Consider the following 17,945-nt stretch of genomic DNA (forward strand, 5'->3'; position numbering starts at 1 on the left):
ATGCACAGCATTTATTAACCCAAGCAATCTAAAAACACAAATGATTATTTGCTAAGAATTTGGATATGCTGTAAAATGACAATGCACTTTAGGATTTAAAGATAACTGTCTTGGCACAAAAGACATGTTAAATGTGTTTTCGAAATAGGGCTTTTGAAGAGGAAATGTCGAGATGTTGAGAAATGTCTCATTTACTGTACAGATAGAGATTCCCGTTTATGGAGTTTTTCCTGAAGACTGCTGTATCAGTTCACCGTCCACATGCTTTCCCAGCAGCCTCACATTTATCATCACCCTGCCCACAGGCTGAAGTGCCTGGATGTAAACTCACTCTGCTTCCTGTTTCCCGGCAACAAGCATCTTAGTTCTGCGCTTCCAGCATTTTTTTCTGCACTGGACATATTTATACGCATGTTTTAGCACCAACATGTATTTGCTTTACTGCCTGAGCAGGCAGGGAGAACTTAAAAGTGCTTAATGCATTGCTGCTTGTTTTATTATCAGGACTTTGCTTGCTTTGCTATCAGAGAGTTGACTGAATCGTTTGTAATTCATCCAGGCAGTCAAAGGTGTGAAAAAGACATTATTGCACAATGTCCTGTACAATCTAAATCTACACTTACTTTACTGTATATTGAGTACTGTATCTGTACAAATTAACTTGAACTTCTATGCCAAATGGTAAGAAATTCTGCTTAGAGATGTAGTTTTCAGTGGGAGATAGATTACCCCATAATCAAAACCAGAAAATACAAGCATATACAATTGACACTTCAACCCACCTAATGTTCAAACCAAATCAAGGCTATTGATTCTGCTTCAAAGAAACCTACACAAGGTAAGGATTGTTGAATAAGGTTCATTATTTTATCTCCAGCTGTGTTTATTAAATGAACATTTAAAAAGGTAAAGTTAAATGTATCAAGGTTGGCAGTGTATTTGGATTTTACAAGCTTTGTGTGTTCAAAGAAATATTATTATTGTTTTATACACTCACCTAAAGGATTATTAGGAACACCTGTTTAATTTCTCATTAATGCAATTATCTAATCAACCAATCGCATGGCAGTTGTTTCAATGCATTTAGGGGTGTGGTCCTGGTCAAGACAATCTCCTGAACTTTAAATTGAATGTCAGAATGGGAAAGAAAGGTGATTAAAGCAATTTTGAGCGTGGCATGGTTGTTGGTGCCAGACGGGCCGGTCTGAGTATTTCACAATCTGCTCAGTTACTGGGATTTTCACGCACAACCATTTCTAGGGTTTACAAAGAATGGTGTGAAAACGGAAAAACATCCAGTATGCGGCAGTCCTGTGGGTGAAAATGCCTTGTTGATGCTAGAGGTCAGAGGAGAATGGGCCGACTGATTCAAGCTGATAGAGGTGAAATAACCACTCGTTACAACCGAGGTATGCAGCAAAGCATTTGTGAAGCCACAACACGCACAACCTTGAGGCGGATGGATGGGCTACAACAGCAGAAGACCCCACCGGGTACCACTCATCTCCACTACAAATAGGAACAAGAGGCTACAATTTGCACGAGCTCACCAAAATTGGCCAGTTGAAGACTGGAAAAATGTTGCCTGGTCTGATGAGTCTCGATTTCTGTTAAGAAATTCAGATGGTAAAGTCAAAATTTGGCGTAAACAGAATGAGAACATGGATCCATCATGACTTGTTATCACTGTGCAGGCTGGTGGTGGTGGTGTAATGGTGTGGGGGATGTTTTCTTGGCACACTTTAGGCCCCTTAGTGCCAATTGGGCATCGTTTAAATGCCACGGCCTACCTGAGCATTGTTTCTGACCATCCATCCCTTTATGACCACCATGTATCCATCCTCTGATGGCTACTTTTAGCAGGATAATGCACCATGTCACAAAGCTCGAATCATTTCAAATTGGTTTTTTGAACATGACAATGAGTTCACTGTACTAAAATGGCCCCAACAGTCACCAGATCTCAACCCAATAGAGCATCTTTGGGATGTGGTGGAACGGGAGCTTCGTGCCCTGGATGTGCATCCCACAAATATCCATCAACTGAAAGATGCTATCCTATCAATATGGGCCAACATTTCTAAAGAACGCTTTCAGCACCTCGTTGAATCAATGCCATGTAGAATTAAGGCAGTTGCGAAGGCGAAAGAGGGTCAAACACAGTATTAGTATGGTGTTCCTAATAATCCTTTAGGTTTGTGTGTGTGTGTGTGTGTGTGTGTGTGTGTGTGTGTGTGTGTGTGTGTGTGTGTGTGTGTGTGTGTGTGTGTGTGTGTGCGCGCGCGCGTGCGTGCTTGCGTATAAGAATATGTTTCCGTGCTGCTTTTTTGCCAAGTGATTTGCCATATTCTTAAGGATAAATGGCAGCTAATTTAATAAAAAATTAAGAAATACGTTTCTGTTACAATTAGCCTATATTACAATAACTATACATTTATCATATGAAATTACATAAAAATAATATTTTTCAGTCAGGTTGATAGTGATAGTTCTAACTATCAAACTTTTTGATTTTTCGGGCATTACCTGCCTGTTAAGTACTTGAAGGCCGTTTCTCAAAAGAAAGGTTGCTTTTTTTCAAAGCTTTGATGGAGAACATATAAACATCATTACTGATGATGCATACGTCATAAAAAAACAAAAATTGTTTCAGAATATTAACATTTATAAAGTAAACTATTATTGTTGGTTAATCGTAAATTGTTGTAATATGCTTGACTTGCGAATGGAATGCTCAGTTAACTAAAATAAACAAGGCTTGGTGACGTATGCAGCCTGCATACGCGACCTTTCGGAAATGTGTGGTGATTGTGAAGGCTTTATTAAGTTGTAGTAAGTTAATGTAACCAGCAGGTGTCGCTATTTAAGCACATTTCTTCTTAAATATTTCCTTTGTTTTCTTAAACTATAACAGGCCTGTATCTACACGGTAAGACAAATTAGATACATTAGGAAACTTACCAATAAGCACGCACATGATGTACTACTAGTAACAGTTGATGAAGGTTTGTGTTCTTATAAGCGTGCGCCTGCTTTATTGGTCTAACGTACAAAGATGAAATAACACAATGCTTTATTAAAGTGTAAGCCAATTGCATGAGCCAGGGACCTTTGAATGTTTCATTTTATTGACCATTTGTACAGAAATAAAGCATCACTTGTCAATGAAACACAATATGCAATGAACAATGTCAATAAATAGGCTAAGTAAATAAATAAATACTGCCATAAAAATGTTAACATAAAGACAACACTATACTGATCTTTTAATCGGTGTTAAGTTTGTTTAATGCATGCTTTTTACACATTGTCTAACTGGGCTGTCTGTGAATGTTTATTAAAGTGCTATTTCTACAGTCTTGCATGGATGTTTAACACCACTGCTTAAATTATTTTAAAAAATGTATTTTTTATTGAAATATTACATTTAAAATATAGGCTTCTAAGTTTATTTGATTATTACAAATCATTCAAATTTGAATAGCTTATTTTATGTACATGTTAAACTCTACAACAGTCAACTTTCCAAGGATGAATGTTTCAGTTTATGAATAAAACACTCAAAACAATATGGCAAATAAGCACAATTATTTCAGATTAAAAATAAGTCATCTTTTATATATAATGAAAATGAGCATAATTTTTCTGTAAAACAATAGCTGATGCTCATGTAAATAGATATATTACTCCAGGAACACAATACACAAAGCTGTTGCCATGTACAATACAGTGAACCTTTCAAGCAGTTTATTTGACTTTCTCCATACAAAATAAGCTTACCCAACATAGGGTGTTATCTGCTGTACTGGTTATCTGTGAGCATAATTAAAGACCAACCATCTTAAAATTGTAAGTAAAGTTGCATTTCTCCTGCTAGCATGCATTTACCATGCAAGTGCACTTTCATTCTCTCAAAGGGCTAAAGACAACTAGAAATTTTAGTATTGCAAGAGAAATTTAGACTTTCTCCAGAAGTTTAGCACAGAAGATGTTATATCCTTGCATCCTCGCTGCAACATACTAATACAAGAAACATAGTCATAAGAGATATACAGTAATTGCTAACTGATTAATGAATTTTTTATTAAGGAAATGTGCTTAAATCTATTATTTAGTGCTGTTTAGCTTTTTATCCCCCAAGCAGCTCTTATTATTTCTAGTACTTAGTGGCAGAAAGTGAGGGGAAAACCCAAAATATAGCCTTGCTATTCAAATGCATTTCTAAAAACCTTAGTCATTGAGTTTTGTTCTATATAGCAAATGCTTAATAATACTGGATGCATAGGATTATATAATGTCATCTAAAAGGTGTGGTGCACCAACCCAATCGAGCATTCTTGGTTCGGATGCTGCCATGATCATACACATGAACTGCTTCCCTGTTCTCTTGTCAATGGGGTAGATGGTGGTAGGAGTGAATCTTTTGTTGCTTTCAACAAACTCACAAAGCTGGTTGTATATTTGTGGGAACTCGTGGCGGAGAAAGACGCCTCGGGTACGAAGTTCCCTCTGGATGTTAATGAAACAGATCTCTCTTGATTTTCTGCCCTCTTGGCCGTCCTTATCGATGTCAACCGTCCCAGGAGGTGGCGTGAGAATGAGTGTCTCCATTTCGCATTCTTTCTTGAGTATTTTCTTATCGGGGCTTGAGGAGGCTAACGAGATCTTGGCGTATTTGCGAACCGTTGGCGTCAGTAATTTGGGTGAAGGAACTTTAGGCACTAGGTCTCCAACAGCTATGGATACATTCAGGAGGAAACATTCGGTGGGGTCGTACTCTTTCCCTGCATTCTGCAACTCTTTGCAGTATTCCCCAAGGTTGTCTTTGAAACTGTCTAACTCTCTAATGGATAAATATGTTGGGGAGATGGTAAGGCTCTCAAGACCAACCTGGAGGAAGTTATCTGCAGACCCTGGGTTTGGAAAACCCAAGAATAGCACTCCTCTCCCTCGAGACAGATACCCTACCCTAGCAATTCGTGAAAAGGCCTTGTGAATGTCAGAGTTCTCTCGACAGTGCTTTAATAAACGCCTGCAAACACTGCTGGTGCGGCCATAGAGGCAGTTTTCTTTGTGTGTTTCCCAGTCGTCACGCCTGCAGTTTCTGGAACAGTAGTATGTGTAACAGCTGTGGCATGCCTTGAAGTACAAGCAAGCATTAAATGTTGTGTCTTTACGCAAGCATTTCCTGTTGGAGCACACCATCGTATCATCCTCATCTGTAATGTGGTTCAAAGAGTCATCCTCAATGCTCCTCGGAAACCCTTCGCAGCCACTGTCTGGGTCTTTAAACGTATCAGGGCTGGTCTTTGAAGAGTCTGTTTGTGTGTTCAAAAGTCCTGAATCCTCTTGATCGGTTTCTCTCTTGCCGTCTGTTGTCTCATCATCTTTAATCAATTGCTTGAGCTGGTCAATCAAGTCCTTGCTTGGTCGCCTGCTATTTTGAGGTTTGTAATCAATGACCAAGTCAGCAAGCAGCTCATCGAGTTGTTCCAGGCTTTGCTGCAGGGAGTAATTATTGTTATTCGTCTCTGTCACTTCTGGTGTATTTGTAGGTCTCTGTATGTTGCGAGTGTTCACATTTTGCTCTCCGTTTTGTCCATTCCAGCTGCTGTTGCCCGCATCTCTCTTGCTGCTGTTCGCTGCACGGATGTCATTGTCAGTAATTGTAATCTCTGGGGTTACAAACCAGTGCTGCCCTGAACTGTTTTGTCGGTCACTGGCACACTTTTCTAGACAGTTTTCAGAAAGGGACAAAGCAGCATAGCGTCTGGGCGAACTAGAAAGGTTCAGAATAACCGGTTGTTGGCTGTTATTAGGAGGACCACCTGGCCTCCCGTGATGGAGAAGGTTTTCATAACTCCTGCCTCGTGAAACTCCATGTTCTCGGTCCATGTGTGGAATGAGAATGTTGTCCCAGGATTTCGAGTAGTTCCTGACATCTGGTCCTAAACGGCTCGGTTCAGAAAAGTCATTAGGATACCAAGGACTTATTGATGGTACACGCTGAGGAGTTGCCTGTGTGGATGCGTACTGACTGGAATATGTGGCTATGCTTGACCGGTGCCAGTCATCTGAAAAGACTTGGGACAAGCGAGGGCGCCGGCGACCCTCTGTATGATATGCTCTCGTAGGAATGTTTAACTCTGATGGGTAATGGTAAGGTCGTGTATAGAACATTTTCGAAGCGTCTGAGGGAAATGCATATGCTCTTGGATCTTCTTGATAGTATGTTTCAGTGGGAGGGGTAGATATGAAGTACGGCCCTGGCTCAGTCACTGAATATGGTCTACTGTAGAAAGAGTCCATGGGTTCACGATTACAATCTGCATAGTATGAACGCATAGGCAAAGTGTGAACCCAGCGAGTCCTTGGGTCAATTACATACTGATTATTGAGGGAGGGATTTTGGCTGTTACTGCTGTTAATACTGTATTGGTCATCTTGATAATATGGTCTACTGGGAGGCTGAACCGGATACCTGTTAGGATCATCTGTGTAGAAGAATTTGGTAGGAATGTTCGGATTGGACAGGGTTCTGTAATCTCTTGGGTCTCTGGGAGAAGTCCTCCCAAATGGTATCTCTCCAGACTGAATAAATGAACTGGACGTGCTGTTTGGATACTGATATGCTTGCCTGTAGTCCATGCTGTAACACTCACTAGGAGTAGACGTTCTGGAGGTGGATGTCTGACTTGGAAAAGAGTGGTTCCTGATCCCTGAGGCAGAGGAAAGCTGCCAAGGAACGTTACTTCTATGGGAAGACATCTTCCTCGTAGTGTGCTGGAGAACTGAGGCATCTGGTTTAATATCAACACGGCACCTCACATGGGGAGTGTTAGCTTGTTTCTCCTGTCTGTTCTCCTCAAAACAATCAGAAACATACAAGGGAGTATGGGGTTGTAGCTTGATTGGATGGACCTCATTAACTAAAACCCTGGATGTTGAATGGGAGGCTTCTCGAATTGGCAGTCCTTCTGGTCTCCTCTGGGGGTCCACAGGAGATTGACGCCTCATGGTTGCTGATGGCGAGATGGGCACAGGGGTCAAGGTGGCTCGAACCCTTGGAGTACTTTTTGATCGAGGCTTACCGTGAACACTTGTCCTTGCTGCCTCGTTGCCTTTGTCTGTGCTAACTTGTTGGTGGGAGTGTCTAGAGTTGAACAGATCCGGAGAGGAAAACCGTAAGTGTCCCTGCTGTCCAGTGCCATTCCAGACTGCATTCTTATTAATGGTTTGCTGGTCAGACCTGTAGGGATACTCCATGGATGAGGATAAGTTCTTTGGGTCATCCAGTGATTCAATGAAGTCAAAGCTACGGCAATGTCTTTTGTTTATAGTTTCAAAGTTTTGATTCAGTGGGCCAACCATTTGTGAATCACATTGTTTAGAAGATCCTGAATACCGTGAGAGCCCGGAGTTGGGGCCAATTGTTATGTCTTGATACAAAGTGGATGTTAATATATCAGGGGGATCCGTTCGTGTCATCTTAAAGGGGACCCCCGTTATTTTTCCCTTCAGCTGGTGTCTCCTAGAATGAATTAAAAACAGCCTTATTAGATTCACATCTAACAATTTAAATATCTCTATAGTAAAGAATATCTAATTCAAAGTCAATTGTACATTAGGGTCTTTATTAAATATTACCCACTATGTCATAATAGCTCAAATTTTCGACTCAGTGGATTTGTATTATGCTCGACAAGGCATTCATTACAATAGGCCTTGTGGACCACTATTATGTACAAATGCAAGCACGGTTAAATTATAGACATCAGTCACATATCTGCCTGGCAAAAGGAGAAAAGAAAAATGTCAAGAGACTCATCAGCATTCATCAGCACTATGGCCTTGCAGCACCATGAGTTTGATTCTCTCAGGTTATCCCACCCCTCAAATCTCTCTTCCTTCTCAATTCTCCCAAAAATGTATGCCAAAACTGCTTCTTAAAAACTTTTTTGTTACTATAGAAATGTACATATTTACATTTAGTATGTGGTTGCTATAGAATTCATTTTGTTTAAATAATATAACTACTAAAAAATAAAGTTCTAAAAGTTTAATAAGTAAGAAATTCAGTCTACTAAAGGTGCAGTGTGTAGATTTTAGAGGAATCTTGCAGTGAGATTGTGAATTGCAACCAACGGCTCAGTCCACCATTCACTGAAACGCATAGAGAAGCTACGGCAGCCACCAAAGGACAAACAGGTTGTTGTACAATAGTGATAAAACGCGCTCTGTACAGTAGTTTGTCCATTTAGGGCTACTGTACAAACATGGCGGCATAAAATGGTGACTTCCATGTAAGGAGACCCGCAGTTTATGTCGATAAAAAATGGCTCATTCTAAGGTAATAAACACATAACAGTTCATTATGTAAGGTCTTTATACACCACTTATAATATAGTTATGTATATTATATTGCTATATTCTGTCTTTAGATCCTTCTAAAAGTTACACACTGCACCTTTAATGCAAGAGCATCCTGCTGAATGTCAGGTCATGCATAAACATGAAATCATTCGTTAGAGAAACACCTCAAAATTTTAAACAAATACAACACTGAGTGAAAAATTTGAATTTATTATAAAAATGCGGAGGACTTGCAACACCTCCACAGATTAATTATTGAATAAGATAATAACTAATCCAATTAACATACTTTATATAGATTGTTTATATGAACAAGATGTAAAGATACCTCAAAGATTTGGAAGATATATTTAGTCATTTAGATTTATTGCAAATAACAATACTAATTGTAAAATTTTAATTATCGAACAATATTAATACAGCAATTAAAATTATTCAAGAATCTGAAATGACTTTTATCTTTTAAATTTCAAAGTGTATTACTGTCAAAGGATTTATACATGTGTTCTTACGGCAAATAAATAAATAAATAAATAAAAATACATGCAGTTTTACCGCAATGCACTGCAAGAGCCTTACCCATTAATAATAGTCCCACTCTACTCCATAGGGAAATAAATGAATAGAGTAGAAATAATGTTAAAAATGGGAGCATCCAGGATGCCAGATAGTAGTATTACTAAACACGGACAACGCATTAACCTTTTTATATATTACAAATGTTACTATTGTGTTTGCTCGCTGGACAAAGTTGTGTAACATTCACATTGGGTTAGAATCTACCAGAATATCATATACTTTTAAGGTTATTTTCAACATTTGACGTTGCATGGATTTCTAAATAACAGTGGGAGCTATGGTGGCCCACTCACTGGCTAACCCTTTTCAGCCAATCCTAAAAACCATCTGTTCATCCTGCAGAGAGGACTGACGATTAGTCTAAAACACACACACACACACATATATACTCAAACCTTCATTTTGTTTTGTGGATACATTTTTATCATCTGTAGTATAAACCATTACATTGTAAACGTATTGCTTCTCTTACTGAACCAAACTTTTTTAAATTATAACCTTGTTACGATAATGTTAGCACATACTGTAACTTTAGGTAAAAAAAGTGTCAACATCATACTTTTTTGTGTGTGTGTTGCTTAAATCAAAGTCCGCTTTAGTGGTGCCAATACTGTGGCATCTCATAAAGATCTCGGGTACAAATTACAATTAGAAAATGAAGAGTTATAAAACGTCATCACCTATCAGATCTGGTGCAGTTCTGTGATTGATGCTGTTTGAATTGGATGACTTGCACTACTTTATTGCATTACATGTCTGCTGGGAGCAATTTTGGGGGCACACGCATTAAGTACTTCATCCACTTTTAGAAGCATTGGCTCCAGTGTCTCTGCAGCCAGGAATGACTGTGCATAGTTCAAACCAAACCTCGTGTGGATGGTTGATAGCCCATAAGTACTTCATGTCAAGATTGTTTCAATTCTTGTATGCCGTCTGGACCTCTCCTTTCGGCCATTGTTAAAGACAGCTGAATTGCACATTTTGAAAGCTATTTATAAAAACTCTGTCGGCGAGGGCAGATGCTTACGATAAGGTTCTCTTCGGCTGCCATTTTCAATCGTTCTGCTTTAAGCTGACTAAGGGTGTAGAGGTGTCCTTTCGGTAAGGGTAATATTTAGCCACCATCTCTCGCTTTCGCCCTTTAAACATTCTAGCTCACAATAAAGAAGTAATATAATGCAGGGCTATCTATCAGATAAAAACTGTTGCTGCTTGTTCTTCTACACAGTTTTTTAGATTAAAGTTAGGCAATTCATTTGATTTAAGCACTGCAAATAAACATTTCCATCTAAGCTAGGTGGGTGTTAAAAATTCATTTTCTTCCAATATGCAAGGTGGCTGATCAGCAGGCGTCTTCACACCTAGCATCTCAGGTACCTGTGGCTGACTGCTCTCACACAGTCCATCACCACCTGTCCAAGCATCCTCTTTACTGCTTCTTCCTCATTAGGTCCTGAAAACTCTCAGGATGAATCAGATCTGGAGTGAATTTAACAGTTTGTAATCGGACAAGATGTTGCCATTTTGTGTAAGTTGCACACATTGCGAGTTACGCAAACAATGAAAAATTCTCTAATTTTAGTCTGACTGAGAAACCATGACTGAAATGATGTGTAAGAAATGAGGTGTGATCAGAAGCAGTTAATCTTATGAGGTTTATCTCTTTAAAAAAAAGCCATTCCTCAAATGAGCAAGCAGGTTTTTTGGCTCGATATGAGGCACGGAGGCTATATTTGGACACTGGGAAAGATTTATCTCAGGAAACGCAGCCCAGCTGGATGATTTTATAGAGTTAAACAGATTTATTGGAGGTGAAACTTCTTTCCCAGGAAGGCTCAGATGATTTTTGTGGTATTGAGACCCAGTAACTGTACGTATCTATAAATCATATCAGTCCTAAATCCAGTTTATAAAGCCATGAGAAACCCTAAGTGCTCCTTGTGCCAAAAGTGTGTTTAGCTTCTTTATTTTGCCAAGTGTTGCGTTCAGTTTAATGTGGGGTTTCTAGCGACATCTAGCAGTAAGACTGCGAATTGCAACCAACCTCAATTTCGAAACGCAATGAGAAGCTACCATAGATGCCACAGGACAAACACGTCATTGTTCGAGACAACATGTGGACGAAACACGCTCTGTAGAACAGTTTGTCCATTTAGTTAGGGCTACTGTAGAAACCATAGACTGTAAAAAAAGATGGACGACGCCTGTTCGCTCTCTTCCATTGGTGAAAAGTGAAGCCGTCAGTGTCCCGATATGACGCTGACATCTTGGGTCTTGAGTCTGCGCAGTATCGATTTCGGGACCAGTCATGCGCAGTAGTGAGCAGGAAGTGAAGCCGCGAAATCAAAACCCCGCCCTCGCTCTCGTAGAATTCGCATATCACACGATATCACAGCTGTCAATCATGACTTGACACCACCGATTTTACAACATTAAATAACTAACTAAACAAAAACCTATTTTAAAAACAAACATTTGAATGTACATCAGCCTGACAAAAACTACAATAAATGACAGAAACCAGCTTCGGAAAAAAGATAATTGAAGTGTAATTAAATTTTTAAGTTGGTCTCAAGTCCCATTGAATTACATGGGGAGGCGGGCTTTATGACCTATACTGGGACCAGTCACTGGGGAGCGATCGAGACGTTTTGGCTTCACTTTTCAGGGCTTGTGCGGCACGCTTGGTAGAAACACAACAGCGACTTCTAAGACACACATGTATGTAGATCAAAACAATACAGTTCATTATATAAGGCCTTAATACAACACTGATAATATAGTTATTATATTGCATTTCTGTCAAAAGCTCCTTCTAAAAATTACACATTGCACCTTTAAAGGTTATATCAGGTTCATATCAGACTATTCAAATATGTATTCACCTTCTTTTCGCCTTTTTGCACCCTTACAAAGCTACAAAATATATCCATGAACCGTGTAGTCAGTACTGACCATTTTATTACAGTACGTTTTAAGTTGTGCATTTCATTTTATCTGCTTAAAGATCAGATGAACAAACAATTAAATAAGTAAATGGATGAGAAACTATAGATAAACACGACAAGTGTTAATAATATATTAAGTATTGAACATTTTCACAGTCCATAGTTCCTAAAGGCATTAGAGATGCACATTTCACAGTTTGAAAACCACTGTTCCAAGTCAGAGAAAGCCTCATTTACTTTGCACTAAAGATAATGGATTTAGACAATAACAGTCTATAGCAACACATTACAAAAAATTACACTTCTTATTAAGTTAAATCAATAAAAACAACAGCACAATCCAACAAGCCTTTGGGGGATTGTTATCTTCAAGATTTCCTTGGTAAGGCACCCATGCATGTTATACAATCGAAAACAAAATACAAACAAATAGTTTTAAATTCACTGCCCATATAAAGATTCCCATATCATTTAGATGCTTGGATTATGCAGCCATCCCAGTGGTACAGTAATTTTGTACAAGCTACAAAGTATTTTTATTTTTAATCCTATTACGGTTTGACATATACTAACACTGATACAAAGACAAACCAAAAAAACACAAGTTTTCCTTTAATCCCCAATCCATTGCATTTAGTCAGCACAACAGGTGCAGTATGATTGTGCTATATTGTAATCATTACTGCAGTCAGTGCATACTCTCTTGTGGGTTTAAGCATTGTCGACTTGTTAAAATGAAAGATCCCAGAGATGAAATTATTAATTTTTATTATTGGTTTGTCTTTCTTTGACTTTATTAAGAGTTTTGACAGTAAGACTTTTGTAAGTTTTTGTAAACTAAGACATTTACAGTAAAACATACAAAACATCAACACATTAAAACTTGTAACCAAGCTCTCTCCGGACAACAACATACCACATGCCTTGTCGCCTGGATACCAAGAGTAGGCTATCAAACCACAAGGTCCTACTGATTTACAAGGTCGACGTATAATGCGCGTAGTAGGACCATCGTCCGTTATGATACGCGTATCGCCAATATATCTGTCAAGGTCCAAACGCTGTGGTTTAATAGTCCTGTGAAAGTGCTGTACAAAATGAAATCTTTGCACATCGCATCAAAATATTAGGCTACACACAAGCACACTTCTCGTTTATCGCTGCGGCACGACCCGCGCACTATCGCGCATCTCTCGTAAAATGACCTAATGCCTTGCGCAAATGACAGCGGTGAGAAGCTTACTCAATACAACCTTATCGGTCTATAAATTAAACGAATACACAACTAACACAGTCGTAAGTTTTGTCATACCAATCTATATCGCGTCTTTGAAAGTGTGCGTATTTATCTTACCGTCTTCATCCATAGTTAAAATCCAGACGTTGCCGATAACATGGGAATTCATAAGGCGCGCAGTCTTTTATCTGTAACTGTTCATGTGAGAGCTCATTTGAGAGATCCATATCATATTGGCTAGTGTGTGACAGGCTGCATCATCAAACTCCTTAAGTATTGCTGCTCGCCCACGAGTCTCGGGGGCGTACTGACTCCTGAGATAAGACGAGGGGGTGTGACCGCATTCCTCTTACGTTGCGTTTTTTGCGTGTGAGGCAGAACGACTGCGCACGCGTGCGGCTTCTGCCACAACCTTTCGTGCAGTGCGCGCGCTTGAACCACCCACGAGCGCGCGCGTGCTAGTGGTGCGCACGAAACGCCCACTGTTAAGCATATGCGGTGGCACAGTTCCGAGATGGTCACGAGATGTGATTTTAATTATGGAGATGTTGGATCATGCTGATCTGCACTGGACTTGAGGAGCAATGTGCCTATTCAGATTTTTATGATTAATTCCCAGACAATTTTAATTTCTATCCAAACGACAGTACTCTAGAGCGTGCTTATGGCTTATTCAGTCTTATTTTAAATAAATTTAGGTCATCTTGAGACCCTAGTTTGTTGAGCCCTACGCCTGGCTAAGAAATTATTTTAGACGGCATCACTACTGAAAAATCCAGCTAAGACCAGCAGAAGCTGGTGAGCTGGTTTTAGCTGGTCTCCCAGCTTGGTTTTAGCTGGTATTAGTGGTGTAGCAAGCTGGTCTAGCTGTGTTTTGGTCACTTTTTAAGCTGGTCTAGCTGTGTTTTGGTTACTTTTTAAGCTGGTCTAGCTTGACTTTGCTGGTCAGGCTGGAAGACCAGCTGACCCACCAGCTTGACCAGCTTTGCCAGGCTGGTAGAACCAGCTTACACTGAAAAAAATGATTCATTGAATTTAATCAATTTTTTTAAGGTAAGTGGTTGCAATCAATTTATTTAAGCTACATTTAAACAAAAGTTTTATATTTTATTTTACTTTACTAATCTTTTTTTGTTTAAATGTAGCTTACATAAACTGATTGCAACCATTTACCTTAAAAAAAATCATTTTTTTCAGTGTGCCACCTTAAACCAGCTAAAACCAGCTACCATCTTATGCTGGTCTTTGCTGGATCTTTCAGTAGGGATCTTTCCTGTGCACCATAAGAATGTAACCCACTTGCACTGTTTCAACCCCTCATTTTATTAAATGGAAGTGTGCAATTTGCGAAGTACAGATTTATAAGCTCGTATATGCCATGTATAGTTTGCTTTATGGCTGATTATGTGGGCTATTTAATGAATCATGTCAACATAAGGCATTTTCTGTATAACGTGCACTGCACAAATAGACCACCTAACTGATTTGTAAAAGCGCATGTCGTTCCTGTGGGAGCTTTGGGAGTAAGTCAACTGACCAGCAAGCCCAGACTTGTTGGTCAGTTAAATAGCATTATCCAGCTGTAAATCCCAGCCGTTCATTTTCCTAAGAGTGCTACATGTGTGGCTTCATGCTTGCTTATGCATCACAATTTTAAATTGACTGACAGACTTGTTATTTGCACTTGTACCGCTGTTTTATAGTCAGTACAAAGAATCGTCCTACTAGAACATGTGCATTAATTTCTAATGATGTGACAAAAGCAGCGTAATGTATTTCTACTATTTCCCAATCAGTCACAGTCATTTACAGTGCAAAGCTACTGACAGCTGACACATTATTTTGTTTCTAGTTATCTATTTTTTTCCTCGGGCTCTATGGTGCTTGTGTACTGATGTGTGACTCAGCTCCTGTTCTGTGTTTCAAAGCTTCTTTCTGCTGCTCTCTTTGCCTTTTGTAATAAAATAAAAAGACAGCCTCAACACTATGCTGTGTTTGTGCATAGATAGATAGATAGATAAAGACAGAAAGAGCACTGTTTAGTAAGATGGCATTGTTTTTATTTACCACTCTTCTTGTTGTATTTCCTCATCACACCCGGTTAATATAGTAAAACATATAACTTTAAGAATGTCAAACTTTCTAATCAGTTCAAAAAGGTTATTATTTGAAACCAGCTTTACAAATGACTGGCTGAAAAATGACAAAAACAATTCATATTACGTGTGGGGGATTAAAACTGTTAATGATATGCTGTATGAGCCCTTTAAAGGAATAGTCCATTTTCTTAAAAGAAAAATCCAGATAATTTACTCACCACCATGTCATCCGAGAAATTGTGCTTTAAAAGTGTATATTTCTTATTTTTCTTGTCAAAAATGACAATCGTTTTGCTAGATAAGACCCTTATGCCTCGTTTGGGATTGTTTATACACTGTAAAAAAATTCCGTAGAAATTGCAGCTGGGTTGCCGGTAACTTACCGTAGATTTAAATTTATGTTTTTTTACTGGCAACAGTTTGTTCAAAGTTAAATGAACATTAAACATTTACAAGTCTTTGTCTTAACAGAGTAAAACAAAAAATGCATCAAGCAATACATTCTGGGAAACAAAATCTGAAGCAAAAACAGCAAAAGGTTAATGATGATTTCTGGTTCCTAGAATGCTTTGCAATGTTATTGTATAGTTTTATTCTGTAAAGATAAAGACTTGTTAATATTTAAAATTTATTTAACTTTGAACAAACTCTTGCCAGTAAATAACATAAATTAAAATCTACGGTAAATTACCGGCAACCCAGCTGCAATAACATTGTAATTTCTACGGAATTTTTTTACAGTGTAGTCCTTTGAAACGTTGAAAAAAACTGTTACGTGTTGAGTTAAGTGTTAATTGTTGGTGTCTATTAAAGTCCATTAAAATGAGAAAAATCCTGCAATGTTTTCCTCAAAAAACATAATTTCTTCTCGACTGAATAAAGAAAGACATCAACATTTTGGATGACATGGTGGTGAGTAAATTATCTGGATTTTTCTTTTAAGAAAATGGAATATTCCTTTAGGGAACTATTCACAAACTAGCATCATTAGGCATCACAGAATCATTTCTTCCTCATCCAAAATCTTTTGTTTTTTAGTTTTGTACATTCATTATCTTTCCATTCTACAGGTCATAACAACTGAGTGAGATATATAACTCTTCAAGCTAATGACCTCTCAGCTGTTCTGAGGGTATTGAGGCGACAAATACACCTGAGCCTCTCTCTCTCTCTCTCTCTCTCTCTCTCTCTCTCTCTCTCTCTCTCTCTCTCTCTCACTCTCTCTCTCTCTCTCTCTCTCTCTCTCTCTCTCTCTCTCTTTCTCTCTCTCTCTCTCTCTCTCTCTCTCTCTCTCTCTCTCTCTCTCTCTCTCTCTCTCTCTCTCTCTCTCTCTCTCTCTCTCTCTCTCTCTCTGCTGTACTGGTGTACCTCGTTCCTTTGTCCAAGCTGAATTTATGACACTTTCCTGCTGATTGCAGACTCATTACATTGTCGCCAGTAAGATCACATGACACTGTCTGTGGAAGTGGTATCTAGCGCAGGAGAGATGAATTGGCACAGACAACAGTGCTGAGCTCAGGCTGCCTTGTTCATTATAGCGTGTACAAGGAAAGATAAGTTGGAAAGGTCACAGAAGATTAAAAGTTTTTTGGTACTTTAAAGGTGACTGAAGCATTTACTGAGATATACAGTTGTTGAAGAATAACTTTGATAAACCTTAATACATTTTAGTGTTGTCTTTTTAGCCATCATTTCTTGTATATAGAAATGTTTAATAGGCTTCGTCACTGAGAGTCAGCAGCTCATTTTCATTTTCTCAATATAATTAGATTTTTTGCACCCTCAGATTCCAGATTTTCAAAAAGTTGTATCTCGGCCAAATACAAACCATGTAAAGCTTATTTATTCAGCTTTATTATTCAAAAAACAAACGACTCTTATGACAGGTTTTGTGGTCCGGGTCACAAATGGGTCACAAGGCGCTGAAGGCGCAGTGTGATCGCTAATGGCACCAGAGAGCGTTTCAAAAGGAGAGACGTCAATTACGCGACCACTCACCGCATCTGCCTTCATTAAAGCCTTATGATGCACGCAGCAGGGTTACGTGTATGTCCACGTTGCACACGCGACATATCAACTTAGCAATATGATAGGCATGTGAGAGGGCTGTGTGTCATTGTGCACCAAACGACTCCGAATAAAAAACACAGACTTAACATTACGATGGGTTCTAGTGTTAAGAGATTGCTTTAATTCCTGCTTTGTTCAAAACAATCACATCCAAATATAAAGAGGGGGGACAATCGCGCTGGGGCATGGTTTGGTTTGGATAATATAAGTGCACCCTAAATGGCAGTGCCATGGTTTGATAGTGCAGATTAAGGAGCTGTATTATCCCCTGCTGACATCACAAGGGGAGCCAAATTTCAATGACCTATTTTTCTTGCAGAGAATGGTTTACCAAAACTAAGTTACTGGGTTGTTCTTTAACAGATTTCCTAGGTTGATAGAAGCACTGGGGACCCAATTATAGCACCTAAACATGGAAAAGTCAGATTTTCATGATATGGCCCCTTTAAAAGTGAATTGTGGTGATAGAGGTAAGAAGTGCAAAGCAATGCGATTCAAGAATGATGTGACTCATCCAAAACCTAGTTGGTTTGGTTCAACACTTTATTGAGGAAATACTCAAAATCCTTAAAGAGAAAAAGAATGGAAAAAATTTGTAGGGAACCGGATTGATGAAAAAGGTAGGGTCACTATTGCACT

The 17,945-nt window shown here is 38.9% G+C and overlaps 1 protein-coding gene across 1 annotated transcript; it reads right to left on the bottom strand.

Annotated features, from left to right (window-relative positions):
- Positions 1–3,108: 3,108 nt before the first annotated feature.
- On the bottom strand, positions 3,109–13,463 carry unm_hu7912 (un-named hu7912). The gene is made up of 2 exons (XM_055168863.2): positions 13,255–13,463; positions 3,109–7,531 (listed from the first exon to the last, which is right to left on the bottom strand). Exon 2 carries the CDS (start codon positions 7,486–7,488, stop codon positions 4,288–4,290), a length of 3,201 nt encoding a protein of 1,066 aa, XP_055024838.2. The 5' UTR covers positions 7,489–7,531; positions 13,255–13,463; the 3' UTR covers positions 3,109–4,287.
- Positions 13,464–17,945: the final 4,482 nt, after the last annotated feature.

Source organism: Misgurnus anguillicaudatus, chromosome 5 (genome assembly GCF_027580225.2).
Source record: "Misgurnus anguillicaudatus chromosome 5, ASM2758022v2, whole genome shotgun sequence".
Taxonomy (NCBI): domain Eukaryota; kingdom Metazoa; phylum Chordata; class Actinopteri; order Cypriniformes; family Cobitidae; genus Misgurnus; species Misgurnus anguillicaudatus.

Excerpts from the sequence above, each read along its gene's own strand:
- unm_hu7912 (XM_055168863.2), bottom strand. The coding sequence starts at position 7,488 with ATGACACGAACGGATCCCCCTGATATATTAACATCCACTTTGTATCAA.